This window comes from Plecotus auritus (genome assembly GCF_963455305.1).
Source record: "Plecotus auritus genome assembly, chromosome: 5".
NCBI classification, from domain to species: Eukaryota; Metazoa; Chordata; class Mammalia; order Chiroptera; family Vespertilionidae; genus Plecotus; species Plecotus auritus.
The window spans coordinates 109,312,187-109,336,028 of NC_137776.1; the positions used below are offsets into that span (position 1 = coordinate 109,312,187).

Below are 23,842 nucleotides of genomic sequence, written 5' to 3' on the forward strand. Positions count from 1 at the left end.
TATTTGGTGACCAAAAAAAAAAAAAAAGTGCTGATACATGCTAAAACATGGATGATTACTGAACATACATGCTAACTGAAAAAAAGCCAGCCACAACAGTCACATATTGTATGTTTCATTTATATGGAAGCCCAGAATAGGCAAGTCTAGAGAGACAGAAACATTAGCATGGTGCCGCAGGCTGGGGGCAGGGAGAGATGAGAATGACCGATAAAGCGTACAGGGTTTCTTTTGGGGATGATGATAATGTTCAATTGATTTTGGTGATATGTACAACTATGTGAATATGTGAGTGAATTGTATGGTGCATAAATTACTTCTCAAATCTTATTAAAAATAATCCAGAAATCAAGTTGGGGAATGCAAAGGATACTATTCTAGGCAGTCCATTCCTGGGAAAACCACCTGGTGTCCTGCTGGCTGAGCCAGTTCTGGGCTGCTGCTCACTGGTGGCTGGCTCCCCTGATGCCCACACACTTCCTGTGCTCAGCCTGGGCATCTGCTTCTACCAAGGTGGGGAGACTAGCTGGTCTACGGAACTTGGACCGTGTGGTTCAAAGCTGCAGCAAGGCAACATGCAGACCAAGCAGCTTACCTTCACTTTTAGTGCCATCTTATAAGTTCAGTTGGTCTTTAAATGTCATACCCTGACATACAAAGTATCACCATTTGCACAAAAAATAGGTGTACTTTCATCCTTTAAAACATTTGAATCCAACGTAATTGCGTTCTCTTTGCTCTCAGGCACCAGCACATTCCCATGTCAGAGGCACAAGCTGCAAGGGACTGTGTGGGATCTCCAGAGCGCTGCCCCCTCCCTGCAGGACCGGCCCGGGGAGCTGCTCCAGCTGCTGAGCATGCTGAGGTTCATAATATCTGCAGTTGGCCAGTTCCACAGCTCCAGCTCCAAGGCAGACACCCTGAACTCTCAAATCCTGGTGCGCCATGGAAAGAGAGAGGAAAGATGCACAGGAAGGCACCAGAGGGGAAAAGCAATCTTGAAGAAGATTTGAGCATTTTGGCAAAAGTGAGCCTCCTAGGGCAGTGGTCGGCAAACTGCGGCTCGCGAGCGCGGTTTGCCGCTCTGTTGACTAATGAGTTTGCCGACCACTGCCATAGGGAAAAACACTTAAAAAAAAACATTTTAATAATGTACTAATGTCTTCAACCTGAAGTCAAAACTTCTGGGTAAGGGTAATGCATGTGGCTTGTGAGTCGCAGTTGCTGACCACTGTCCTAGGGCATCTATGACACGTTACATAGAAATGTGGTCCAGTTTACAGTTGTGAAATAATGGCAGTGCTCACGGACAACTGTGTGCTCCCTTAGCATGGATTTTAGTACAGAAATCTAATACAAAGATATATAAACTACTGACAGAGGCATGAAAAAGCCAGAAGCACCAATAAAACCCTAGGTATTGATTTCTTTAAAGCCAAAAGGAACATGAGCTGTCTGGGCCCATCTGCGCATCTTCCTGAGAAAGACTGCAGGACCGGGGACACGCAGCGCAGGGGCAGACAGTGCCCCTTGCAGCCTCTGCAAAGAGGACCTGCTGCCCAGGACAGTGGCAGAAGCAAACAGCAAAGGGTCACAAGCTGGAACTTTCCTAATTGAGTCAGCTTCAGTGTTAAGTGCTCTGTTCCTTTTATTTACAAACTCCAACTAGGACGACTTGATTATAACTGCTTGCTTACGAGGTCCTTTTCAGAACAATCAGGCAGATTTTGCCGTCGATGGCGCACATTTTTGTCTTTGTTGTTTAACAAACATCTGACCAGCCCAACGTACTGTAACAATTTTGGCCTCGGATAAGAGCGGATATTGATTTAAAAGGTGGAAGTTTTTTACTTTGTCATTATTTACATCTGCTTTTGAAAAATCGCTTCATCACAGTCTACCAGAGGAGGTGGTTATTTGTTGCAAGGTTTCCACAGAAAACTTCCAGCGGCACCAAAATGAGTAACAGAGAAAGAAAACTCAAAGAAAGAAATACCCAGGGATAGCTCCCCAATCCTGAAGAAAATCTTCTAGAACATTTGTTTCATTAGCCAAATACCACAAAGAAGACTCACACACATATAACCAAAGAATTATGTAAGAGCTCTGTTCTTCCCCACATCGTTAAAGGCACCTGGTTTAAAAAGACAGGTGTGTCCCCCCACTTCCTCTTCAATCCATACCTGGGCCAGCTCTCGAACTCGGGAAAGAACAGCAGCGCTGTGTCAAAGGGCAGCTGTGCCCCTCACACACACTGCCCTGACTTTTAAAAAATCAACAGTCACACTATTTATAGCTCACCTACTAAAGTTCAGATTCATCAGCATGTGACCAGGTCAAGAGGCCAATGAGCTGGACCCCTGGTCCCTGTGAAGAAGCTGTGGCAGGGCCCAATGTGGGGTGGCAGGTGTCGGACTGCCTTTCCGGCAGCCCCATTCCATCAGGCTCTGCACCTCAGCCTGCAGAACCACTTCACTAATTGCCACTCACTATTCTGACCCCCGACAAGGGTCTCCTGTTTATGTTCCATCTGTCAGGACGGTGCCTCCTGACAATACAGGTCATGACCTGGGAGGGGAGGACCTGGGAGGCTCCGGGACATGGGTGCACCCAGGGAGACCTCTGGGAGGGAGGAAGATGCACAGCCAGGCTAGGGCAGCACTAAGACTGGGCGGGGCTTCTCGCAGACCCTCGTCTGCCCAACCACCCAGAGGCTACCTCAGACAAGACATGGGATACAGGGCCTGTGCTCAGCAAGGCCAGTCAGCCTCTATGCTGCTTAGATTCCCATGGAGCGGACCAAAGAGGAAGGAGGCACCAAGTTCACGACAAGGCATCTTACTAACAGAAACTGGTGAACTTCCTGAAATGGCAATAGAGCCAGAGATTACACCTCACCTGTCCTCTAAACTGGCCGGATGCTACTGGAAAGCAACCGGGAGAAGGGAACAGAGCCTCCCTTCTCCTGGCAGGAGGTTTGTCATGGGAGGGAATGAGCTGAACCACAGCTGCTGCTCCACTGCAGCCTTCAGAGATGTGACGCCTGGCTAAGCCTGGATTCTCTGCCCTGTCCACACCTCTCCAGCGGTCTGCTAATCATGAAATGCTCTCAGTTCACAAGAACTATGCTTTTGGCCCAGATAAAATTTAGAAATGAGCAGCAGAGCTGTCAGACCATTGCATGCTGGGAATCATAACTTCCGCCTCTGGGCTTCAAATAAATGCTGTCCTGTTTTCTTTTCAAGCAAACAGTGGTTCTTAGGACAATGCTCTGAAATCCGTGCCCTCCCTCTGCACAGGTGGAACCCACCACGGAGGGGCCTTCTCACAGGGTTTCGAGGGCTCCTCAGCCAGAGTGGAGGAAAGGCAGTGATGTGGAGAAGGCCTGCAAGGCTGGATGTTTTCCCATTTGCAATTGACCTTGAAGGTGTCCTTTTCAGAGCAGAATGTGCCGGCCATGGCTGAGCAGCGTGGCCCGCTGTGCACTGTGGTGGAACAGGTTTGCCTCATGACTGACTGACTCCTCCGGGTGTACTTGCTCCTACTACTTCTGTTTTGCCATTCTGTCTTTCTTCTTCCCAGGAGAGATTCTGTTCCCACCTCTCCCAGGCCCCGTTCTCTGGGCTCTGTGGAGGGTGGCCTCTCACGGCTGCTGCCACCTTTCTAGCTACACCTGGCTGCTGTGGCCGTGGCCGGCACTACGAGACGAGGTGAAAGCACTGTCCTTTGTGAAGCAGTGGCTGCTGGAGCCGTGTTCTAACTGGAGTGGTTTTGCCTGCACCACACATTTGGCAATGTTCTGGAGACATTTTTGATGCCAGAACTGGGGGTGGGTTACTACTGGCATCTCATGGGCAAACACCAAGATGCTAAACATCCAACAATGCACAGGACAGGTCCCCACCCCCAGCGGCAATTATCCAGTGCACATGTCAGAGCAAGGTGCCCCTCCACCCGCACACCCCAAACCCACCAAGCCCCCAGATCAATAATTCTTTACTCGTTAAAGTTTACCAGATGCCTAGGAGCTCCTAACAGCTGGGTAGATTATACTTTTTCTCCCTGACAGTCCTGATAGATTAAAAGGAAAAAAATCAGCTAAATAATAAAATCTGACCATTTTACACCAATTGAGAGATAATGAATCTCTCAACAGAAGTCACATGACCTTGGATGCTCACCAACTTTTCTCACGACAATCCTGTGAAGGGGTTATGGCAGTGGTCAGCAAACTCATTAGTCAACAGAGCAGCAAACGGCGGCTCGCGAGCCACATGTGGCTCGCGAGCTGCGGTTTGCTGACCACTGGTACGGCATTTTAAAAGCAATTTGCTGCATCACAATGCACTTTTTTTTTTAAGTAAACAAAACAGGAAATAATAGAAAATATAAGAGTCAAGACAGTGTCATGAAACATTCTTTGCCACTTGGCTGCAGTCAAACAGCCAGGAGCCCGCAGCCTTGTCTAGGCACTGCTATGCAGACGAGGAAAACGGGCCAGGAGGGGAGCAAAGTGTTGGGACCTGGGCCCAAGTACATTTGTTGTGAAGTCAATGCCTGGGCCAACACCAGGTGCTCAGCCTGAGCTCTCCACAAGATCAAAACATGGAAGAGTTGCTCACACGCACACGAACAGGTATCTGCCACAGGTGGTGCCCCTGATAGACAGATTGGCAGGAAGTCAGGGACACGATCCCCTCATTCTGCACTCCAACCTGACTGAGGCGGCTCTTCCTTTCAACCAGCAGTGTTTCCCAAACACAGTGAGAGGACAAACCGCTAACGGCCTCTCCCAGAAAATTACTTTCTTGCTCAATTCACCCGTCGCAACATCAGAACAGGGCATGCTACCGTGGGGTCTTTCTGAGCCATGTCCTCCACTCCCTCCCTCTAAGACAGTTAAGGTGATGAGTTGCTGTTTCTGAACTTTCAAAAAATTAACTTGAGTTGTGTCCCCAATTTTGAAGTGCCAACTGCAGCCTGTAGAAATAAAGTTGATTCAAGGTCAGCCCTGTGCTCGGGGAAAAAAGGTCACACAGCCACATTCCATGGATCTTTGCTCACTACCAGGGGGCCAGCTCTTTTACAGCTTAGGAGACCTGCTACAGAGGGCAGAAATTCATGACTTAAAATGGGATCTTAGAAAATGTCTTTGGTTCCAAGAATCCATGTCCAATATATTTTTAAACTTTTATGGCTCTAGTTGAGCCAATATGCTCAAAAACGAAGACAAGTGAAATAAGCCAGTCAATGAAAGAAAAATACCACATGATCTCACTCATTTGGGGATAATGAAAAACATTATAAACTGATGAACAAAAAGATAGTTACAGAGGCAGTAAAGCATCAAACAGACTGTCTAATTACAGCGGTAAGGTTAGGGAGAGGTGGGGGAAATAAGAGATCAACTGAAGGACTTGTATGCATGCATATAAGAGTAACCAACGGATGCAAAACATTGGGGGGTGAGGGCATGTATGGGAGTGGGGTGGGGGGGGGCAATGGTAAGATATGTACATATATAATACCTTAATAAAAATTTGAAAACAAACAAACAAACAAACAAAAAACGAAGACAAATATTTCTATGAACTAAGCTTCCCTTCAGCTCCTTTTCCGTCCTGGTTAGAGGAGCTGGCATCTGGCTAGTCGTGTCGGACTCGGGATGTAAGAGGTGGCTGACCCCACAGCTAGCATTCCTCTCCAGGCCCAGGAACCCGAACATCCCCAGCAGAGCCCCACTTTCCAGAGGCGGAGTGGCCACAAGGCTGGGGTGGCTTAGGATGGATGCTTTACTCTGTTCATCCTTATGCACTTTTCCTTTAAGACTCCGAACACATGGTATCCCTTTCCCCAGAGCAGACCTGGGGACTCACATCACATGGAGGACAGGCCGTGTAACCTACCACCTGAGACGTGAAAAAAACTGGTGGGCAACACAGACCAGGCATCATGCTCAGCAACTCTGGTACCAGACCAGACATCCTGTGAACACAACCAAGCACAGAGCAGCACAAGTAACACAAATATTGAACCACATAAAGAGAATTACTAAAAATAAACTTCCAAATGGGCTTGCACCCGTCCACACACAAAGAGAAGGGAGAAGGAAGGAGGAAGGAAGGAGCGGGGGAGGGGGAAGACTGAGAAGCAGCTGAAACAGCTACTGAATGGAGGGCCCTGGTCTGTGCTAGGACAGGCTCCTCACTCACAGGAGTGAGGCTGGGTGATGCATGGAGAGCGTCCACCTGCCAACAAGAGCTCTGAAGAGATGGGGTGATCGGGAATGAGCAGTGAGACTCAGCTTCAAGGTCACATGTGAAATAAGAGGCTCACCCCTCAGAAAGTGACTTCCCATGAGTATGTGCTCTCAGGAAAAACGCCAGTCCAAAGGAGAGTAAGGGGGCCTTCCTATGCCTTAGGAAATACGGGAACAGACCCGCCCCGGTCATGCGCACTCCCTGCTCTGTGCTGGGTTTCACATAGACACCCCATCCAGCACTACGGTCCCAGGGGCACGAGGCAGCACCTGCACAGAGCACTTTCCCCAGGGCACTCCACAGCCTGCCACACGCCAGGGTCTCTGCCAGCTCTCAAAGGCTTGCCATTTACTACACATTTGAGAGCCCTGATAATGACTGAAAGAGACTGTTCCTATTGGCTCAGCCAAGGAGAAGCACCGAGAATAAAGTCAGAACCCTCAAGACTTTTCCCACCAAAAAGTAATCCTTTCTTCCATGAAATGTTCTGTCACTTAAAATAAAGGCAGATGGTTATTCTACTAAATTCTTGCTAATCAGTGTCACAGTAAGTCACACGTAACCAATCATGTTTCTAGAAAACTGTCCTAAATCCTGTTGCTTTTCTGCTTCTGAGTGACATTTCAAGGAAACGCCAGTGAGATGGACTGTCAGTGCAACTACCTACCACATGCCAGGACGAGAGAGCTGGGGAAGGAGGCACCCTGTTACAATGAAAGCCCAACGGGGCACAGGCCTCCAGGCCCCCCTTGGTCAGGCTCCTGCCCACCCCAACACAGGGGTCAACAAACTCCAGATGGGGCAGACCCAATCAGCCCCCCCCCACCAACTAGGAGTGTTGTATATGTTTTAAAACAGTTCAAAGAAGGAACGACAAAAACAAAAAGAATTATCTTGAGATGTGGTAATTACATGGAATCCAAGTTGCAGGGTCCATAAAATTTTACTGACAAATGGGCACGGCTGTTTGCTTGCGTGTGTCTCTCTGGCAGCTTCCATGCTACAACGGCACAGGTGCACAGTGGGGACAGGAACCGTGTGGCCTGAAATATTAACTATCTGTTCCTTTACAGACAAAGCCTGCTGATCCCTGTCCTAGCACATGCCAGCTCACACAGTGGCACTTGCTGCTGCCTCTGTATGGAAGTTACCCCTGGCCCCTTGGGTCCTGGCCCGAGTGCCACTTGTCTGTGTGGCCTTTCCCGAGTGCTCTATCTAGAGACAACGAGCCCAGCATCACCTGTATGCCTCCACTGTAACTTGTACCTGAAAGTGTTTTGTTCATTTACTTACGCACTGTCTTTCCAGAAGAACATACACTTCCTCAGGGTGGCCCTCGGTTGTGGTGCCCTCTGCTATGTCCCTAGTGCCTGACACAGTCTTGGTGAACTGCGTGAAACCACCCTAGCTGTACACACCAAGCAAAGCCAGCCTCAGGCCTGGTCTCCTGCCCCCAGGATCCAAGCGGAGGAGACCGCCCTGGCTTAGGCATCATGGTGTAGTTTGTGAGTTGTAAGACAAGCAACCAAATAACACCTATTATGCTTTCCAAAGGTTTGGGAGGTTATAAACAACAACTAAGCTGAGCTGTAAGTTAAGAACATGACATGTTTTATGCCAAAAGGAAGGGGAGCAAACAGTGTCTATCACCTCATGGCTTCCGGGCTGAGTGACAGGTGCCTGGGGCCTGCTTTGATCCTCCCGCCTTCGTCTGTTCACTGCCTGTCACTGGGGCCTGGCATTTCAGCGGTATTCAGCCCTGATTAAAACTTAACCTCATGTCTGTATATAGAAACATCTTTAAACACTAATTAAAAATAATGGGCTGGCTTGGAGGATCCAAGATGGCGGCATAGGTAAACACCTAAACTGCTGCCTCGCACAACAATTTCAAAACTACAACTAAAAGACAAAACGTCTATCACCCAGAACCACGGGAATGCTGGCTGAGTGGAAGTTCTACAACTAGAAGGAAAGAGCAAACAGCATTGAGGGGTGCACAAGCGCTGAAAAGCTGAGGTACAGAGGCGCGCGAATCCGGCTGGCAACGGGCGACTGGGAGCGCTGCTTTTTTCAACCCGAAGGGAGATAAGCTCCCGATTACTCAGAACTCCAGTTTCTGGGGAGACACAGGGGACCCAAACTCCTACGGGGAGAAGCTGGACTGTCTGCTGTGGGGTCAGAAAGTGAGGGAGGCTTGCTTGCAGGGCTGCACGCAGGAATAATTGTTTATTGTGTTGGGGCGCGGGACGCGGGGACATGGTCGGAGACGCAGAGCCAGCTTACTGGCAGCCATCGCTGTTTGCCACGCCCTAGCCTGGTCACGCCCTGAGACCCCGCCCTGCACAATCTACGAACCTACCCAAGCTCCAAGCAGCGGCTTTAGCATATGAATGGCCTGCCCTATCGCAGCTTAACCTAGCAAACTTGCAGCCCAGGTCAGGCAGCTCCAAAACCTCCAAACCCCAAGCAAAGAGGAGAAAACTGTAGTTCTCGCTGTAGCTCCTGCTGGGTGGCCTCAGACAGTAGCTGACCTGCACCCCATTGGAGATCCAGAAGCCAGTGTACCTAGTGGTCAGTGTGAGACACCAGATTTCAACTCCTCACATCCATAAGTGACACATTCAAGAGGCAGACTCAGTAAGCACCGAAGCCCCACTGAAACAAGTCCTGCACCATAAGCGTGTCTCCAGCGCAGCAGTTCTTCCATTATAGACACAGCGGGTCCTCACATCCAATTGGCCTGGAGGTCAATTCCTCCCAGTGTACCAACAGCAATCAAGGCTTAACTACACCAAGACTTTGCACTCAGCCCACAAAGGGGTGTACCAAAGGCATCCACCTCAGGTGATTGGGGAGGCTGAGCTACTGGCCTCTATAGGTCACCTACCACACAAAGCCACTCCATCAACACAAGGAAGCAGCAAAATGCGGAGACAAAGAAACATGTCACGAATGAGAGAAATGGAGGAAAGCAAACTACTGGACGACATAGAGTTCAGAACCACATTTATAAGGTTACTCAAGAATCTTCTAAAAACCGCTGAGGAACTTAGTGAGACCTTTAAGGATCTTAATGAGAATGCCAAAAAAATGGAAAAGGACCAGTCAGAAATTAAGCATACACTGTCTGAAATAAAGAATATACAGAAACTCAACTGTAAATCAAAGGACCCCAAGAATCAAACCAAAGATTTGAAACATGAGGAAACAAAAAACACCCAACCAGAAAAACAAAAAGAAAAAAGAATCCAAAAATATGAAGATAGTGTAAGGAGCCTCTGGGACAACTTTAAGCGTACCAACATCCGAATTTTTGGGGTGCCAGAAGAAGGGAGAGAGCAAAATATTGAAAACCTATTAGAAGAAATAATGACAGAAAACTTTCCCTACCTGGTGAAAGAAATAGACTTACAAGTTCAGGAAGCACACAGAACCCCATACAAGAAGAATCCAAAGAGGACCACACCAAGACACATCATAATTAAAATGCCAAGGGCAAAAGACAAAGAGAGAATCTTGAAAGCAGCAAGAGAAAAACGGTTAGTTACCTACAAGGGAGCACCCATACGACTGTCAGGTGATTTCTCGGCAGAAACTATGCAGGCCAGAAGGGAGTGGCAAGAAATATTCAAAGTGATCAATAGCAAGAACCTACAACCAAGATTACTCTACCCAGCAAAGCTATCATTCAGAGTTGAAGGTCAGATAAAGAGCTTCACAGACAAGAAAAAGCTAAAGGAGTTCATCACCACCAAACCAGGATTACATGAAATGCTGAAGGGTGTTCTTTAAGAAGAGGAAGAAGAAGAAAAAGGTAAAGATAAAAATTATGAACAACAAAATGACATCAAACACATACCTACCAACAAGTGAATCTAAAAATCAGGTGAATAAAAAAATCTGAAGAACAGAATGGACTGGTGAATATAATAGAATCAGGGACATAGAAAGGGAGTGGACTGACAATTCTCAGGGGGGAGGGGGTGTGAGAGGTGCGGGAAGAGATTGGACAAAAAGCTTACTACACCTATGGATGAAGACAGTGGCGAGGGTAAGGGCATGGGGTGGGGTGGGGAATCAGGTGGAGGGGAGCTATGCGGGGGAAAAAAGAGGAACACCTGTAATAATCTGAACAATAAAGATTTATTTTAAAAAAATGGGCCTTGCTGTTCTTTTTACAAAAAAAATAAAATAAAAAATAAAAATAAAAATAATGGACTGGCATTTGGAAACACCTGTAAACAAAAATATAAGAGCTGAAATAAACAGCACATCTGATCTGTGTCTTCTGAAGCTATATATGTCTTCTCTGAAGGTTTTCAATTAACTCCTGAATTTATGGAGCTTTAAAATGTAAAACAATGGTCCTGGCCAGGTTACTCAGCTGGTTCGAGCATCGTCCCATACACCAAAAGGCTGTGGGTTCAATTCCCAGTCAGGGCACATGTCTAGGTTTGGGGTTCAATACCTGATTGGGGTACGAACAGGAGACTACAGATTGATGTTTCTCTCTCTCTTCCCCTCCCTTCCTCCCTCTCTAAAAAAAAAAAAAAATCAATGAAAACATGCCCTTTGGTGAGGATCAAGAAAAAAGGTAAAGCTATGTCCAACTTACCTTTTAATCTAATAATGAGCTATCTTTTCTCCATTTACCCCATTTTATAATGATTGTGAAATTAATTTTAATAGCATTTTATTTAACCCAAAATATCATTTTGACAGTTTAACCAATAAGAAGAAATTATTAGTAGGGTATTTTGCTTTTTTTCACACTACGTCTTCAGTATCCACTGTGCCTTTTACACCCAGAGCCACAGATCAAAAGCTCAACAGCCATGTGTGCCTGATGGGCACCCTGTAAACCTGCAGTTTTTAAATGCTCAGTTATTTTCACCTGAACACAAACCAAACTTACCTGCATTTAGGAGTTTTACATAGAAGAACTTTTCTTGTATTTTACTTAAGATGACTAAATACAATAATTATTTTATAGACATAAAAACCCTTGGCACTCATCTTAGGATTCACAGTGCAATCTTTACAAGAAGCTAAAAGATATTAAGAACCACATAATATTGCTTTCCCACAAGCATCCAATTTTGCTTTTCAACCGACAGCTGTTAGATTTCATTTTCATTTCCGTTACACATGGTTCCCTCCTTGTCCTGGCTGAAGGCGACCGAGCAGTTCTGGCACACGGGCCTCCCATTTCCCCCTCGAGCAGCAGGATGGCGCCACCAGCCTGCAAAGCTGACCCGCCCCAGTCTGTAACTCAGGAGTGCCCCACCCTGCCTTTCACATTCCTTTAGGAGACTGTGTCCGTCCTTATGATTTAAAGAGGGAAAACGTGGTAATAAGCAGGTCCTGGGGCCCCCTGCTGGAGGGAGCCCAACCAGGGAGCAGCTTCCACTTGGCTGCAAGGGTTTGCTCTTCACTCACAGGCACACAGCGGAGGGGGGGGGGAGGAGGGGGGGACTGCTGATGGAAATCGCAGTGCAGCTCCACAGTCTAGGAAGCTCTGGGACCACACTGTTCACAACACGAGGGCCCCACTGTTTACGCTGAGGGCAGTCCTGTTACCTCTGCATCCTGCTGGGAGAGGCAGTATGTCCTTTCGAGGCTTCGCAGAGTTCTGGGGTTCAGAGTCTTCTGCTCCAACAGATGCTCCAGAAGTAAAACCAGCTGGTCTGGAAGGAGCTGAGGGCACACCGAATAGCCAGTGAAAATGCCATTCAGCTTACAAGGAATAAAACACAGACATTTAGAACAAAGACAGCAAGCCCAGGGCAGCCAGGTATTCATCAAGTGTCAGAGGACGGGAAGCCTGAAGACGGACTCTAGCCGATCCTCAGGACTTACCTTGTACCCTCAGAACAGAGCAAAACTGTGTTTACCTTTTTTTTTAGGTTGTGTTTTTTTTAAGGTGTACAATGTGATGATTTAATATACAGACACTGTGAAATGACAAAAACTATATTTATCTTCATAAAACATCCTCATGGTTGATTAGATCCCTTTCTTTATGGTAAACATATGCCAAAAATGTCATTTAACCTAGACCAGTGGTCGGCCAACCGTGGCTCGCGAGCTGCAGCCATGGTTTGCCACTCTGTTGACTAATGAGTTTGCCGACCACTGACCTAGACCAAGATTCCAGGAACCGCCTGATCTTAGGCATGGAAGTTTAACAGAAGTAAGCTGCTTTCAGATTTTCTTCCTCACCACTGGAACCTTGCCAATGTGCACCAAGAAATGGAGAGCATGTCTCACAAACACTCCCTTATAAAAACCATGTTTATTATTCCATTAAAATTTTTTAAAATGTTGTAAATATGATCACACACACAGTCCCCCATATTCCTAAGTTTTCACACAGGGTAGGTAAAAATTGGTGTTACATAGTAAAGGACGGAGAGAAGGGCGTTTTTATATGGTACAAAAGTAATGAACAGTTTATGAACAAACATTGTGAATCCAAGAAGATAGAGTATCTGCCTTAGTCATTATTGTGCTGCAATGCCTAGTTCCGCCCCTAGAGCAGAGAGCTCTCACAAACTATAAGAGGAGAAAGAATGCATTTAAAATACATTTTGTAGGAGCTGAAAAATATTCTAAAATCAAGGTTTTAAAATTATTACTATGAATGACACTACTCTCGCCATTCACCCTTATTTCTTCCCTACTTATGCCCTGAGCATCTGTCAATGAACCCAAACTTACAAGACTGCAAATCCATGCTAGGCCAACAGAACATTCACAAGAACACTGGATTTTAATCCCTACTTTCTGTTATTCTTAAGAAACTTTAAATATTATTGGCATCTCTCCCCACCTCTCTTTACCTTTCTGTCCCCCCAAGTGTGCACTCTGCCTGCCCCCCTTTCCCAGAATGCACGTGGGGAAACCAGGTGAACCTCAGGTACAACGCTCACCACGTAATTCCACAAAGAAAGCATTTTTTGTATGTCCACACCTCACCCTCCTAAGTTCTATAACCCCACTTCCCCACAGGCACACAGACACACATCCCTGGTTTCTCGGGCATTTTTATTTCATAACATCGCTCCATGCACCCAAGATCCTGTGGATCGCCTCAGGCTGACAGGAGGAATCAGGTGCCTTCAGCTAACACAGAGGGTTACAACCAACACGAAGCCCCCAGGGACTTGGAGACAACTGACAATTTCCTTCCAGGGGAGTCATGTGCATATAAGATACTTTAAAATAATCTATGTATATAAAAGGCTAATATGTAAAGTGTCCCCTCAGGAGTTTGACTGCTCGCTATGACATGCACTGACCACCAGAGGGTGGTGTGGAACGAAGGAAGGCTCCAGCTGGCAGCTGGAAGGCCCCAATCAGCCCTGATCGCTGGCCAGGCCTAGGGACCCTACCTGTGCACAAATTTCATGCACCGGGCCTCTAGTTACTACATAACAACCAGAAACAAAAATGCCAATTTTCCATTTTCTATAGTTTTAGAACATGAGCCCACTTTTACGATATTAAGAGAAATCTGCTGTTTTACAAAACAGAATAAATCCAGGGCCATCAGCCTCTGGAGCCTCCCCACCCGGTCACAGCATGAGCCCTTGGCTGGTGAGTACTCAGGGTGCTCTACCCCAGGCTCGGCAGCTCGGCCAGCACCCAGGCTGCCTGGCCCTCCTTCCTGTCCATCTTGCCCTGCAGCCTCCCTCTCTGGATTTTCCTTCCCTGAGGTCCCAGGGGATGGGAAGGGTTCATCCAGCCTGGCCCCGAGTGCCCCCTCAGGTCACTCCCCGGCTGTCCTCCAGCCTCTTCACAAAGCCTGCCCTTTATCCCCCACTAAAGTCTCTTCTACCTTACTCATCCCTTTCCCAAGTATGGTCCACACAACCACTACCCCGAGGTGGCCTGGCCTGGGCACCCCTGGAGCAGCAGCCCACCTGCCTCAGTAGGGGGTGGAGAGGAGAGGGGAGGGCAGGGCCCCAGAATGGGTCAGAGTGGCCGCCCAGCCCTGCGCCCCCACAGGCATTCTCAAAAATGGTGCAGCCAAGCCCAGGGTAGCAACAGCTCAAATGTTGAGGCCACACTGGGTGCAGAAGATGGGTTCTGGGAAAGGGCAAGAACACCCAGCGGCTGGGGGTGGGGTCTGGTTCACCGACTAAATACAGCAGGAACCAGCTTGGGCAATTGGCAGAATTACAGAGAAGACAGAGTAGAAAGAAAAGCACCCCCCCTATTCTGTGTCCACACAAACAGGCCCTATTGTTAGAACTCGCGTTGGACTTGGTTTAAACGGGAGACCCACAGAGGAAAGAAGCCCCTGAGGAAGATTAGCTCAGTCCTCGACTTCACCTAACTGGGTTTAATCAATTAAGGCAATTCCAGTTTGAAATGGAAGAATCACTACTATGTGAGCCCATGGAAACATCTGGAGTCACCCTTTTATGTCTCTTGTGACCTTTCTCCAAGCAGTCCATGCATCTGCACACAGAGACTGAACAAAAGGATCCCTGAACGTGTCTGTCCTCTCCCGATTTTACACAATGGGAAACACTTAAAGCTAAGCCCCTGACTAAAGATAAACAGCAGAGATGGAATGGAGGAGGTTTTTAATAAGTTTAATTTGCTCTAATTAGAGAGAGGTAAAGAGCAGGCACGCACACAGCGCGCCAGGTAGCCCTCCTGGGCACAGAGGCACCGCAGACTGCTTTGTGGCAAGAGCCGGCCTGTTCAGAGGTGGAAGAAGGCAGAGGACCCCACGCAGGCGTGAGAACAGCCCTCCCTCCATAACCATAATGCCCCAGGGTTGCCCGGCCCACTCCAGAATGGGCTTGTGCAAGTGAGTCTCACTCAGTTAACAACCTGTAGTCACCTGCCTTTCAACTCCAACTCTTCTAATTTGCCAGGGAAAAACGTAGTTTCTAAGCAATGAGAAAAACGGAGAAAAATCAGTGATCAAATATTTTAGTACAGACAATAAAACTAAGTATCTTTCATTCACAAATGAGCAAGTAAACATTACACAATTTTTAGATTACAGACCTTAGAGGAGGATATTAAAGCAAAAATGTGGTAAGTAGCTCATTTTAATAGAGAACATTCCTCTTTGTAAAATAATCATTTACTCCCTGTAAAGCCACCATATGATGAAAAAAAAATACTATGTAATAAACCAAAAGTTTGCAAAGCAACTGAGAGAGATGCACTCCAATGTGCTCGGATGGTGCGGTGAGAACAGGAAATGTTGTGTGGGTCATTCCCCTCCTCCACACAGAAATCAAATTAAATGTCACGTGACTTCTAGGCCCACTGTGATTTAGTACAGTAGTTCTGAGAGACCAACATGGCTTTAGTCACAGTACAGAGTGATTAAGAAAAATACTGTACACGGTTCAGAGCATTATCTCATTAGAAAGCAGCTCCGTCAAACATTATAAAAAGAACTTGCCTTTATTTCTGAAGGTCTAATGGTGCTCACAGCCACAGTTCGACAGTAACAGGAGTAGAAAGTCCTTTCCTTTGCACAAACAAGGAGTTACTATTTTTTCCACATGGAAACCAGTTTGGTATTTTTAAAATGCATCTGCCTCAACACTTAGACAAAATAAGGCTATGAGGTGCCAAAGTCATGTGGGTACTTGAAATAGAGAATTCCACAACACTGTAAAGCTTATTCAAATACAAAAAAAAAAAAAAAAACCACCAAAATACTAAAGGAGTCAGGCAATGCAAATGCCATTTGTTAAAGATTTAGTGGTCTGTATTCTTGCGCTGACCGTGGAGGAGTCCACAGTTGCTAACTACCCAGAAATTTACAAAGCAAAAGAAAAGTCTCCCTGGTATTTTTCCCAGTCAACTTAAGAACTGAGGCAAGCCACATAACTCTGAATAGCTTTTGAAGTTTCTAGACTCTTGGGAAGAAAATATGAATTTTCCAAGCCCACCCTCCCAGTCTACAAGCAGCAAAAGAAAGCACACCCTGACTCTTCCAGAGCCTTTTCTGCTGTCAGGGATGCCACTCACTCCTGCTCCCAGAAGGACCACCCATGCGACTGGCCCTCCACTGCTCCTTCCATTAGCAAGATCTGAAAAGGCCAGCTCGCTTCCTGTAGAAAATGTCACCGACCCAGCTCACTACTGACCTTGTGCAGGCAGGTCCCGACACAAGGAACTGGGTGCACAACATCTGAGCCCCACTGTCCACACCCCTCCAAACGCACAGGAGGTCACCTCCCTCAAGTCCCAGCTGACGCGCGGCAGCCGCGAAGGAAGTCTCTGAGCGGCTCCCAGACAAGGAAGGAGCCTGAGACTAATGCAGCCTCCGACTGACAGTGGTGTGAGTTCTATTATTACCCCATTATCACTCTGGGATCTGTGCCTAAATGAAGCATGCTTCCTCCCTGATGCCATTTCCTTTTATCCTGGCTGGAGACTAAAAGCAGATCAATGGGGGCAATACTTATGATGTCACTTCAATTTACAGCAACAGCCCCTCCCTCTCTTTCAGTCTGTCTGAAATACACACAAAGATCAATTCTTCCCAAAAATGGTTAAAAAATGCTTAGGGAGCATTCTTCTTCCAGAAAAGCATTCTCTGCTATATTTGTCTATGTTTCTATGGCAGGAACTGTTTACACTGAACAAAAAGAGAAGAAATGGGGGAGGGAGAAATCTCAAATTCTCCCGTATGCCGGAGACTTGCTGGCTGAAATTCAACACAAGCAGGGTCCAAACCAGACTCAAGCGGCTGACCTCTGAGAGTCCCATGCGGAAGGCTTTCTGGCACAGGGCACAATGGAGACCGCAGTTCTCCTTTGCCCCTTGGATTAAAAAGGTAATCCCAGAGATACACAATGCTTTTTATAAGACTTCTCCAAAACCAACACCTTCCTTCCAACTCCTCCCAGAAAACACACCCAATAGCCACCCTCAGGTGCCCCCACAATCCACAGGTATAAGAGCAAACAGTTGCCATTCACACAGTTTTCTCCTTAGGGGCAAAGGGACTGACTGCAGGACACAAGACAGAACTGAAAACATGTCACCTTTCAGACACTGCTCTGAACCAAAATAAAATAAGTAGAAATCTCTAAGTTGTATAAGTTTTCTTAAGATTTTTGAAAATGGGTTAAAATTAAAATATAATTGAGGAAGTTCCTCAAAACAAGAGTTCTTCCTCACAACCCAAAAAGGAACACAAAATCCTGAAAGTATCAGAACGCTGGCATTGCAGCTGACCCTGCCCACCTCAAACACTAACAAGACCATGTTAGTATATAATCTTCTTTCATCTATCGTTTTCCTAATGATAAACATTTTTAACTGTCAAAAATGAACTGTTTAATAATATGCGCATTGGCAAGTGTCTGCCCAAGAATAGCTGTCAACTAGAGTATCATGATGATATTAAACATCTTTAGTCTAAACTAGTAACTTGTATACAGGAAAAACAACCAAAACCAAGCTGAAAACAAAAGTTACAAAAGAAAAACCATCCTTTACAGGTGAAAGAGAAATCTTAACACATTTTAAAGAACTGTGAAGTATAAAAGTTTATAGTTCACATAATTTTGGGGACATAAATTTAATTTACCAGCAAATAAGAGTCACAATAAAATAATTAGAAATGAAAATAACTTTCTTCAAAATAAAACCACCAAGGGGCATATATCCGTCCAGCAGAATCATTATTTTTAATTATCAAACATTCTTTAGTCAAATTTGAGAAAGAACATTCAAGCAGAAGCAAATATTCGTGTAATTCACTAAACATAGGAAAAGGCATATTTACTATATTCTTGGGAAACGGTTCTAACAGCTGCATTTTAAAAAGATTGCTGCACTTCTGAGCCTTGGCTTGGTCACAGTGCTCCCAAAAGTGACGAAAACAGATACCATCACTAGCAAACAGTATCCAAAATTCACTGGCACAAATTATTCTTACGTTTCTAGATTATAAGGGTCAAATTTTCATGTGCTAACATTTCCCTAACTTTTATAAAAGTTATTACTCAAACTATATGCAATCTGACAAAGCATATTATTTAAACTATATAAAATGCCAGTTGGATCTCATAACCATGTGCACACTAATGTTTATATTACACATATTAGAAAATAAACCGTTGTAAACACTCAAGTAGAAAAATCTTAAGTATTTTATAAGGGATGCTTGGGATCTTCGTGCTTGCCTCCCCTCACTTACCCCCAGGAACCTGTAAGACCAATAGCCAAGGGGGCCATTCCTTACCTGAGTTTTATGCTTCTGAAGAAAATCATTGCTCATGAAGAAGAAACTAAATTCCTAAGTGACCCAGCCCATTCACTGGCCATGACAACAATGGCATGCTCCATGTCGAGCTTGATTCAGGCTTTCTAAAGAATTAGTATCGGAGAACACTTTCAATTTGTCTTGTATTTGCAGGTTTTTTTGTTTTGTTTTCATTAAATCTGCTTTTTTTTAAAAACTCTGGTTTCTTACAGCTTTTTAAAAATATATATATATTTTATTGATTTTTTTACAGAGAGGAAGGGAGAGGGATAGAGAGTTAGAAATATCGATGAGAGAGAAACATCGATCAGCTGCCTCCTGCAACACCCCCTACTGGGGATGTGCCTGCAACTAAGGTACATGCCTTTCACTGGAATAGAACCTGGAACCCTTCAGTCCGCAGGCCGACACTCTACCCACTGAGCCAAACCTGTTAGGGCTAAATCTGCTTCTTTTAATTTCTTTAGAATTAATGCTCTTGCCTAAGTTAATAATATTGTATTTAATAACTGATGTATTTATCCCGAATAAGCATATACATTTTATAAATCTGAGTTCCTAACTTATAAACAGTGGTATTTCCTAATTCAAAATTCTAGTTATATACTACTTTATGACACTCTAAGGTACATCATGACTGAAAACTGTCAGCTGGTTTTGTGTGTCAAAATAAGGGCACACAAATGGGATATAATCACACAACGGAATACTATGCAGCTATTAAAAAGAATAAAATGGAATTTTCTGTAATATGGTAAGATAGCAAGAAATGTTATTAAGTGGGGGGTCAAAGTTAGGGACAGATTATAGAATGTGTTTGGATTTGTGTAAATAATAATTAAGTAACTCTTCGAGTCCATTTTTTCTCTGAGTAACGTACCCCAGCTGCCTGGTCTTTTTCATGTTTCCTTTTTTTCCTGCCTCCAGCTCAAGCTGAACCATTTTTCTTAAATCATGATGAAAAAAATTTCCCCAAAGTTTACGCACTGGAGGGAAGATCTACTTTATGAAGAAATTCAGTGCTGTGATCTAATCTGGGAGCACTGAAATCTGTAAATGACTGAAGCACAGGCTCCAAGGACGTGCTGAGCGGAAACCAGGGCCTTCAAACAAAGCAGGTCTAGGTTACAGACAGGCCCTCCCACTCACACAGGTTTGCACCTAGAAACCTATCAGTGCCTTTTGATTCTTAGTCTTAACAATAATACTTGAAAACAGCATAGATTTCAACTGTTCTGATTCCAATACTTCTACAAAGAGATGAATGCTAATGCCATTGAATATAAGGCATAAGTTCTGTGTGAGCAACATACATAGAGCAGTGGGTCAGTCTTATGCCCAGACTATCATGTTGTCACTTACAATATTAAATGAACTAGAATTTAAGTGTTTTCAGGTTTTTTTTTTGCAAAGGGAAAAAAAAACAGTAACTGTAATTTCACTCAAACCCCAAATTTCTTCCTATTACTCCCACTATGTCACAATGAGACAGTTTGTGTGGGATTACTTATTACAAATTTAACACTTTTAGTAAATAACTGTATCAACATTAGGTTCTTCTTTGCAACATATTGCCTTATGTTCCTGTTGAAAAGTGATCTATATATATTCATAGTATGCACAAAATTAAGGTGTTCATATGCACAAATATGCAATCCTTAGGAATATTCAGTCTGAAAACAGATTTTCTTCTAAATTACAGGTGACTGATTAGCAAATAGGAAAAAAACTAAGCTCTTACTGAAAATATGTTCTTCAGAATCTTAGGAATAAAAACAGACTCTTCTTTTAAGTTTAAACAATGAATAACTGAGTTCAAACAAAACTATATGTTAACCTCTATAAAAAGAATGTACACTTTTAAGGCAACTCCTTAAAGAATGGAACCCAATGTTGCTCATTTCATGCACCACCTGTAGCATGCCCGATACAAGTTTGTCAAATTTAAATGAAGGACTTCATGTCCTTAATGTCCTATCCAGTACAATGGAGTAACACAGTAAAAATAATTACAAGATAGCTATCAATCAGCAATTTGGTGAGTTAAGTAAATCTATTAAAAGATAATTTATAAATCGACAAATGAAAATTCAGGCCAGAAGTGATTCTCACTTCGAAACTAAAAAAAAAATACACAAAATACACACATTCAAATATATCAACTTAGAAAGTTTTATAAACATTCTGAGTAACAACCAATGTGGTAGATGATTCTTATTTTAAAAACTAATGGTAAAATAACTGAAATGTCTCTTCAATTGTAATCAACTATGATCAGTGAAATGATGGCTCTGCAATGTTTTTAAAAAGCTAATAAATTAGAGTGCTCTAAGTGGAAAAACTCAATACTATAACTAAGAGAGATCTTTCCCTTTGCTTTCCATAGCCTCCTTGTTTAAACTTGTCATAAAAGACTTAAGCTTTTTCAAATTATTAAAATTAACAGCTGGAAAAAAGCAGCCACAAGCACTTAGACACAATGATACTAACAAGAGTTGCAAGGTAAGAAAAAAAAACAAAAGAAAAGGACCAGAGAGAAACCAAGTCAATCACTCTGGTTCTCAGCTTAGACAAACAAGTCAGGCATGGATACACACTCAACATATTTTTAAGCATAGAACATAACTTATAAACAAATTTCACTCTTGGGTGTTTATTATAGTCTAAAATACAAACATCCCATACTCCTAGTTCCTGCCCTTACTTCTTCATAGGCCCATAGACAAAACAACCTAACCATCTTTTTGGTCAGATTTTATTTTCTAATATTCTTTCCATATTTTCTACCAAGTCCAAACTAAGCATAAATTTTAGCCACATGTCCACAATTTATTGTGGTTTCTGTCATAAAGTAGACAAAGAAACATATCCTTAAATATATGTATAGCTGACCACAACTAAAGAGGAATTGTAGGGAGTGAGATGGAAGAGGGTAAGGAGTCAAACCAAATGAGTTATTGCTGAAAAATAAAGAAGTTGTTTTTGTGTAATAAAAATGTGTTGAGAGTACTATACAACTTACTACCCAACGTCTCAGTGTCCTTTCACAGAATGATTTAAATGTATATAAAGCATATAAAGCACGGTAGTCGAACTTCATTCAAATCCTGTACACTTTTGGATTCTAGTCCAGACATTTTATATCCTGGATTAATTTTGACGTTTTATGAGGAATAGAGCAAAGGATTAATTTAAAGAACAGAAATTTGTATTTTTGAAAAAGATATGGACTTAAAACTTCAGGAGAAAGGCAGGAAACAAATTTCACATCTTTTCAAGAAATATTTACTTCATTTTTAACTTCTTTTTCTCTCTCCCACCTCAAGACCAGCTCATCTGAAGGGGATGAAAATTTCAGTGAGCCAGCATTCTGCAAGAAAAAGCAGTGGCTGTCTCCTAGAGGCACACACGTGGGAAGGTGAAACAAACAAGTGGATGGGAAACAACAATAAAACCACAGGGACAGAAATGATGTCAGGTTTGTTTACCCCAAAGTTTCATGCTATGCACAAACAGCTGAATAATTCATAAATTAATGTACTTCCCATTTTAATAGGACTACTACCAGCTATACAAGTAGACTGAAATAGCATTATAAAAATGTTCATTTAGGGCAAAACGGCCATTTTACTGCAATGAAAGTTCAGACATTATAATCTTACTTTTACTGCAAACTCCAACTTGGACTCAAGGCCCTGGAGCAGCCTGAAGCTGATGTAGGAGCAGGAAATGTGAAATGCGGCCTTGTTTGCTGCCATGGAAATAGTTTCTCAAGTGAATTCAAATACTTGAAAGTCACTCAACAGAAGTAAGTCTTCAAAAATACAAAACAAATATGTTTTAGCCACGGGCCTAAAAATCCTAAAAATTGCTAATCATGAATCTAAAATTCTAGTAGGTCTTCACAGGCGCTGGTCCAACCATGATTAAACCTAAGATGTCTTTTCTAGTAGCAATTTAAAATCCCAATATTTGAGATTTTATTTAGTTATTTTTAATGAATTCCTAAAGAAATTTCATAAAAATGTAAAGTTTTAGCATTTCTACTATTTTATACCTGCTTTTACGTATGTATAATGTGCTTATGTAAGAAAAATTCAGTATTTTATTGGTATATGTTTTAACAGCACAGAACTTTTGGAAATTACAGGAAAGCGTCTGGTTTTCTAAGTTTTCTGGTTGTTAAACTTAATAGAAAATAATCAGTCTATGGAAAACCAAATTTTCTCTTCCCTCAGTATTCCAGCTTAATTTATCTGTATTAATTTGGAATTTATCTTAAAAAAAAAAAAAGAGGCAGGAATGCAAGTTTTTTTACATAGGTTTTTAGAAAACTTTCTTATATAAAAGTAAAATCTTTTTATAAAATGTCTACTCTTCACATTTTAATGGATTTTCTACTATGTTTTTCACATATCAAAGTTACAGCATACCAATTATAACTTACATATTCTATCCCAAAGTGAAGTTTGATTAATTTAAAACAAATGAACTTGCATAACCAGTAATCACAGATCCCCCAAAAGGAAAGGTGGACACAGATTTTAAAATCACGAATCACAACCTCACAGGTTGAGAACCACTTTCCTGCTGATTTCACAGTGTAGGGTCCCAACTCAGACCTTTACAAATAATAGCTGAGACAGAAATAAGTGAACAGGCGGCCTGCGGGCAACCCAAACAAACTTCCGTAACAGCCAGTTTAAAATGCAGCCCTACCCGGTTTGGCTCAGTGGATAGAGCATCGGCCTGCAGACTGAAGGGGTCCAAGGTTCGATTCCGGTCAAGGGCACATGCCCGGGTTGTGGGCTCAATCCCCAGTGGGGTTGTGCAGGAGGCAGCCAATCAATGACTCTCTCTCATCATTGATGTTTCTCTCTCTCTCTCTCTCTCTCCTTCTTCCTTCCTCTCAGAAATCAATAAAAATATAAAAAAATAAGTAAAATTCAGCTTCTTTACGATCTGAGTTAGCTGCCCAGCACTGGGTCCACGTCTCCATCTAAGGACGGCTGCTAGGAACGGGGACCGAAGACCATACACCTCTCGGTCGGCACACAGCCCTACGGAAGGGACGGAGAGCGGTGCTCCTGAGACTGAAGTGAACCTGCGAACGTTCCTAGGAAGGCTCCCGCCGGAAGCAGTCGTTTTTGTTACTCTTCCTGCTGCGTTTGTCCTTCAAATGAGCTTTCTTGAGCTCAGCAGAGCGCATATTTGTTTACCTGGTCTTTTTTCCTTGAAGGCTTGGTAAACATAACACACAAAAAATTACAATTCCGACGCCCATTTATAACAACTACAAAAGCATTAAAACAAAGGCAACCTT

At 43.8% G+C, this 23,842-nt stretch overlaps 1 protein-coding gene across 4 annotated transcripts in view; it reads right to left on the minus strand.

Moving 5' to 3' along the window:
• The window catches only part of AOPEP (aminopeptidase O (putative)), a 356,743-nt gene that overhangs the window by 16,753 nt on the left and 316,148 nt on the right, over positions 1-23,842 (minus strand). For all 4 annotated transcript variants that reach the window (XM_080670042.1, XM_080670039.1, XM_080670043.1 and 1 more), the window contains one exon: positions 11,844-11,960. In XM_080670042.1, coding sequence (XP_080526168.1) covers positions 11,844-11,960 — 117 coding nt within the window. The remainder of the gene's footprint in view (positions 1-11,843; positions 11,961-23,842) is intronic.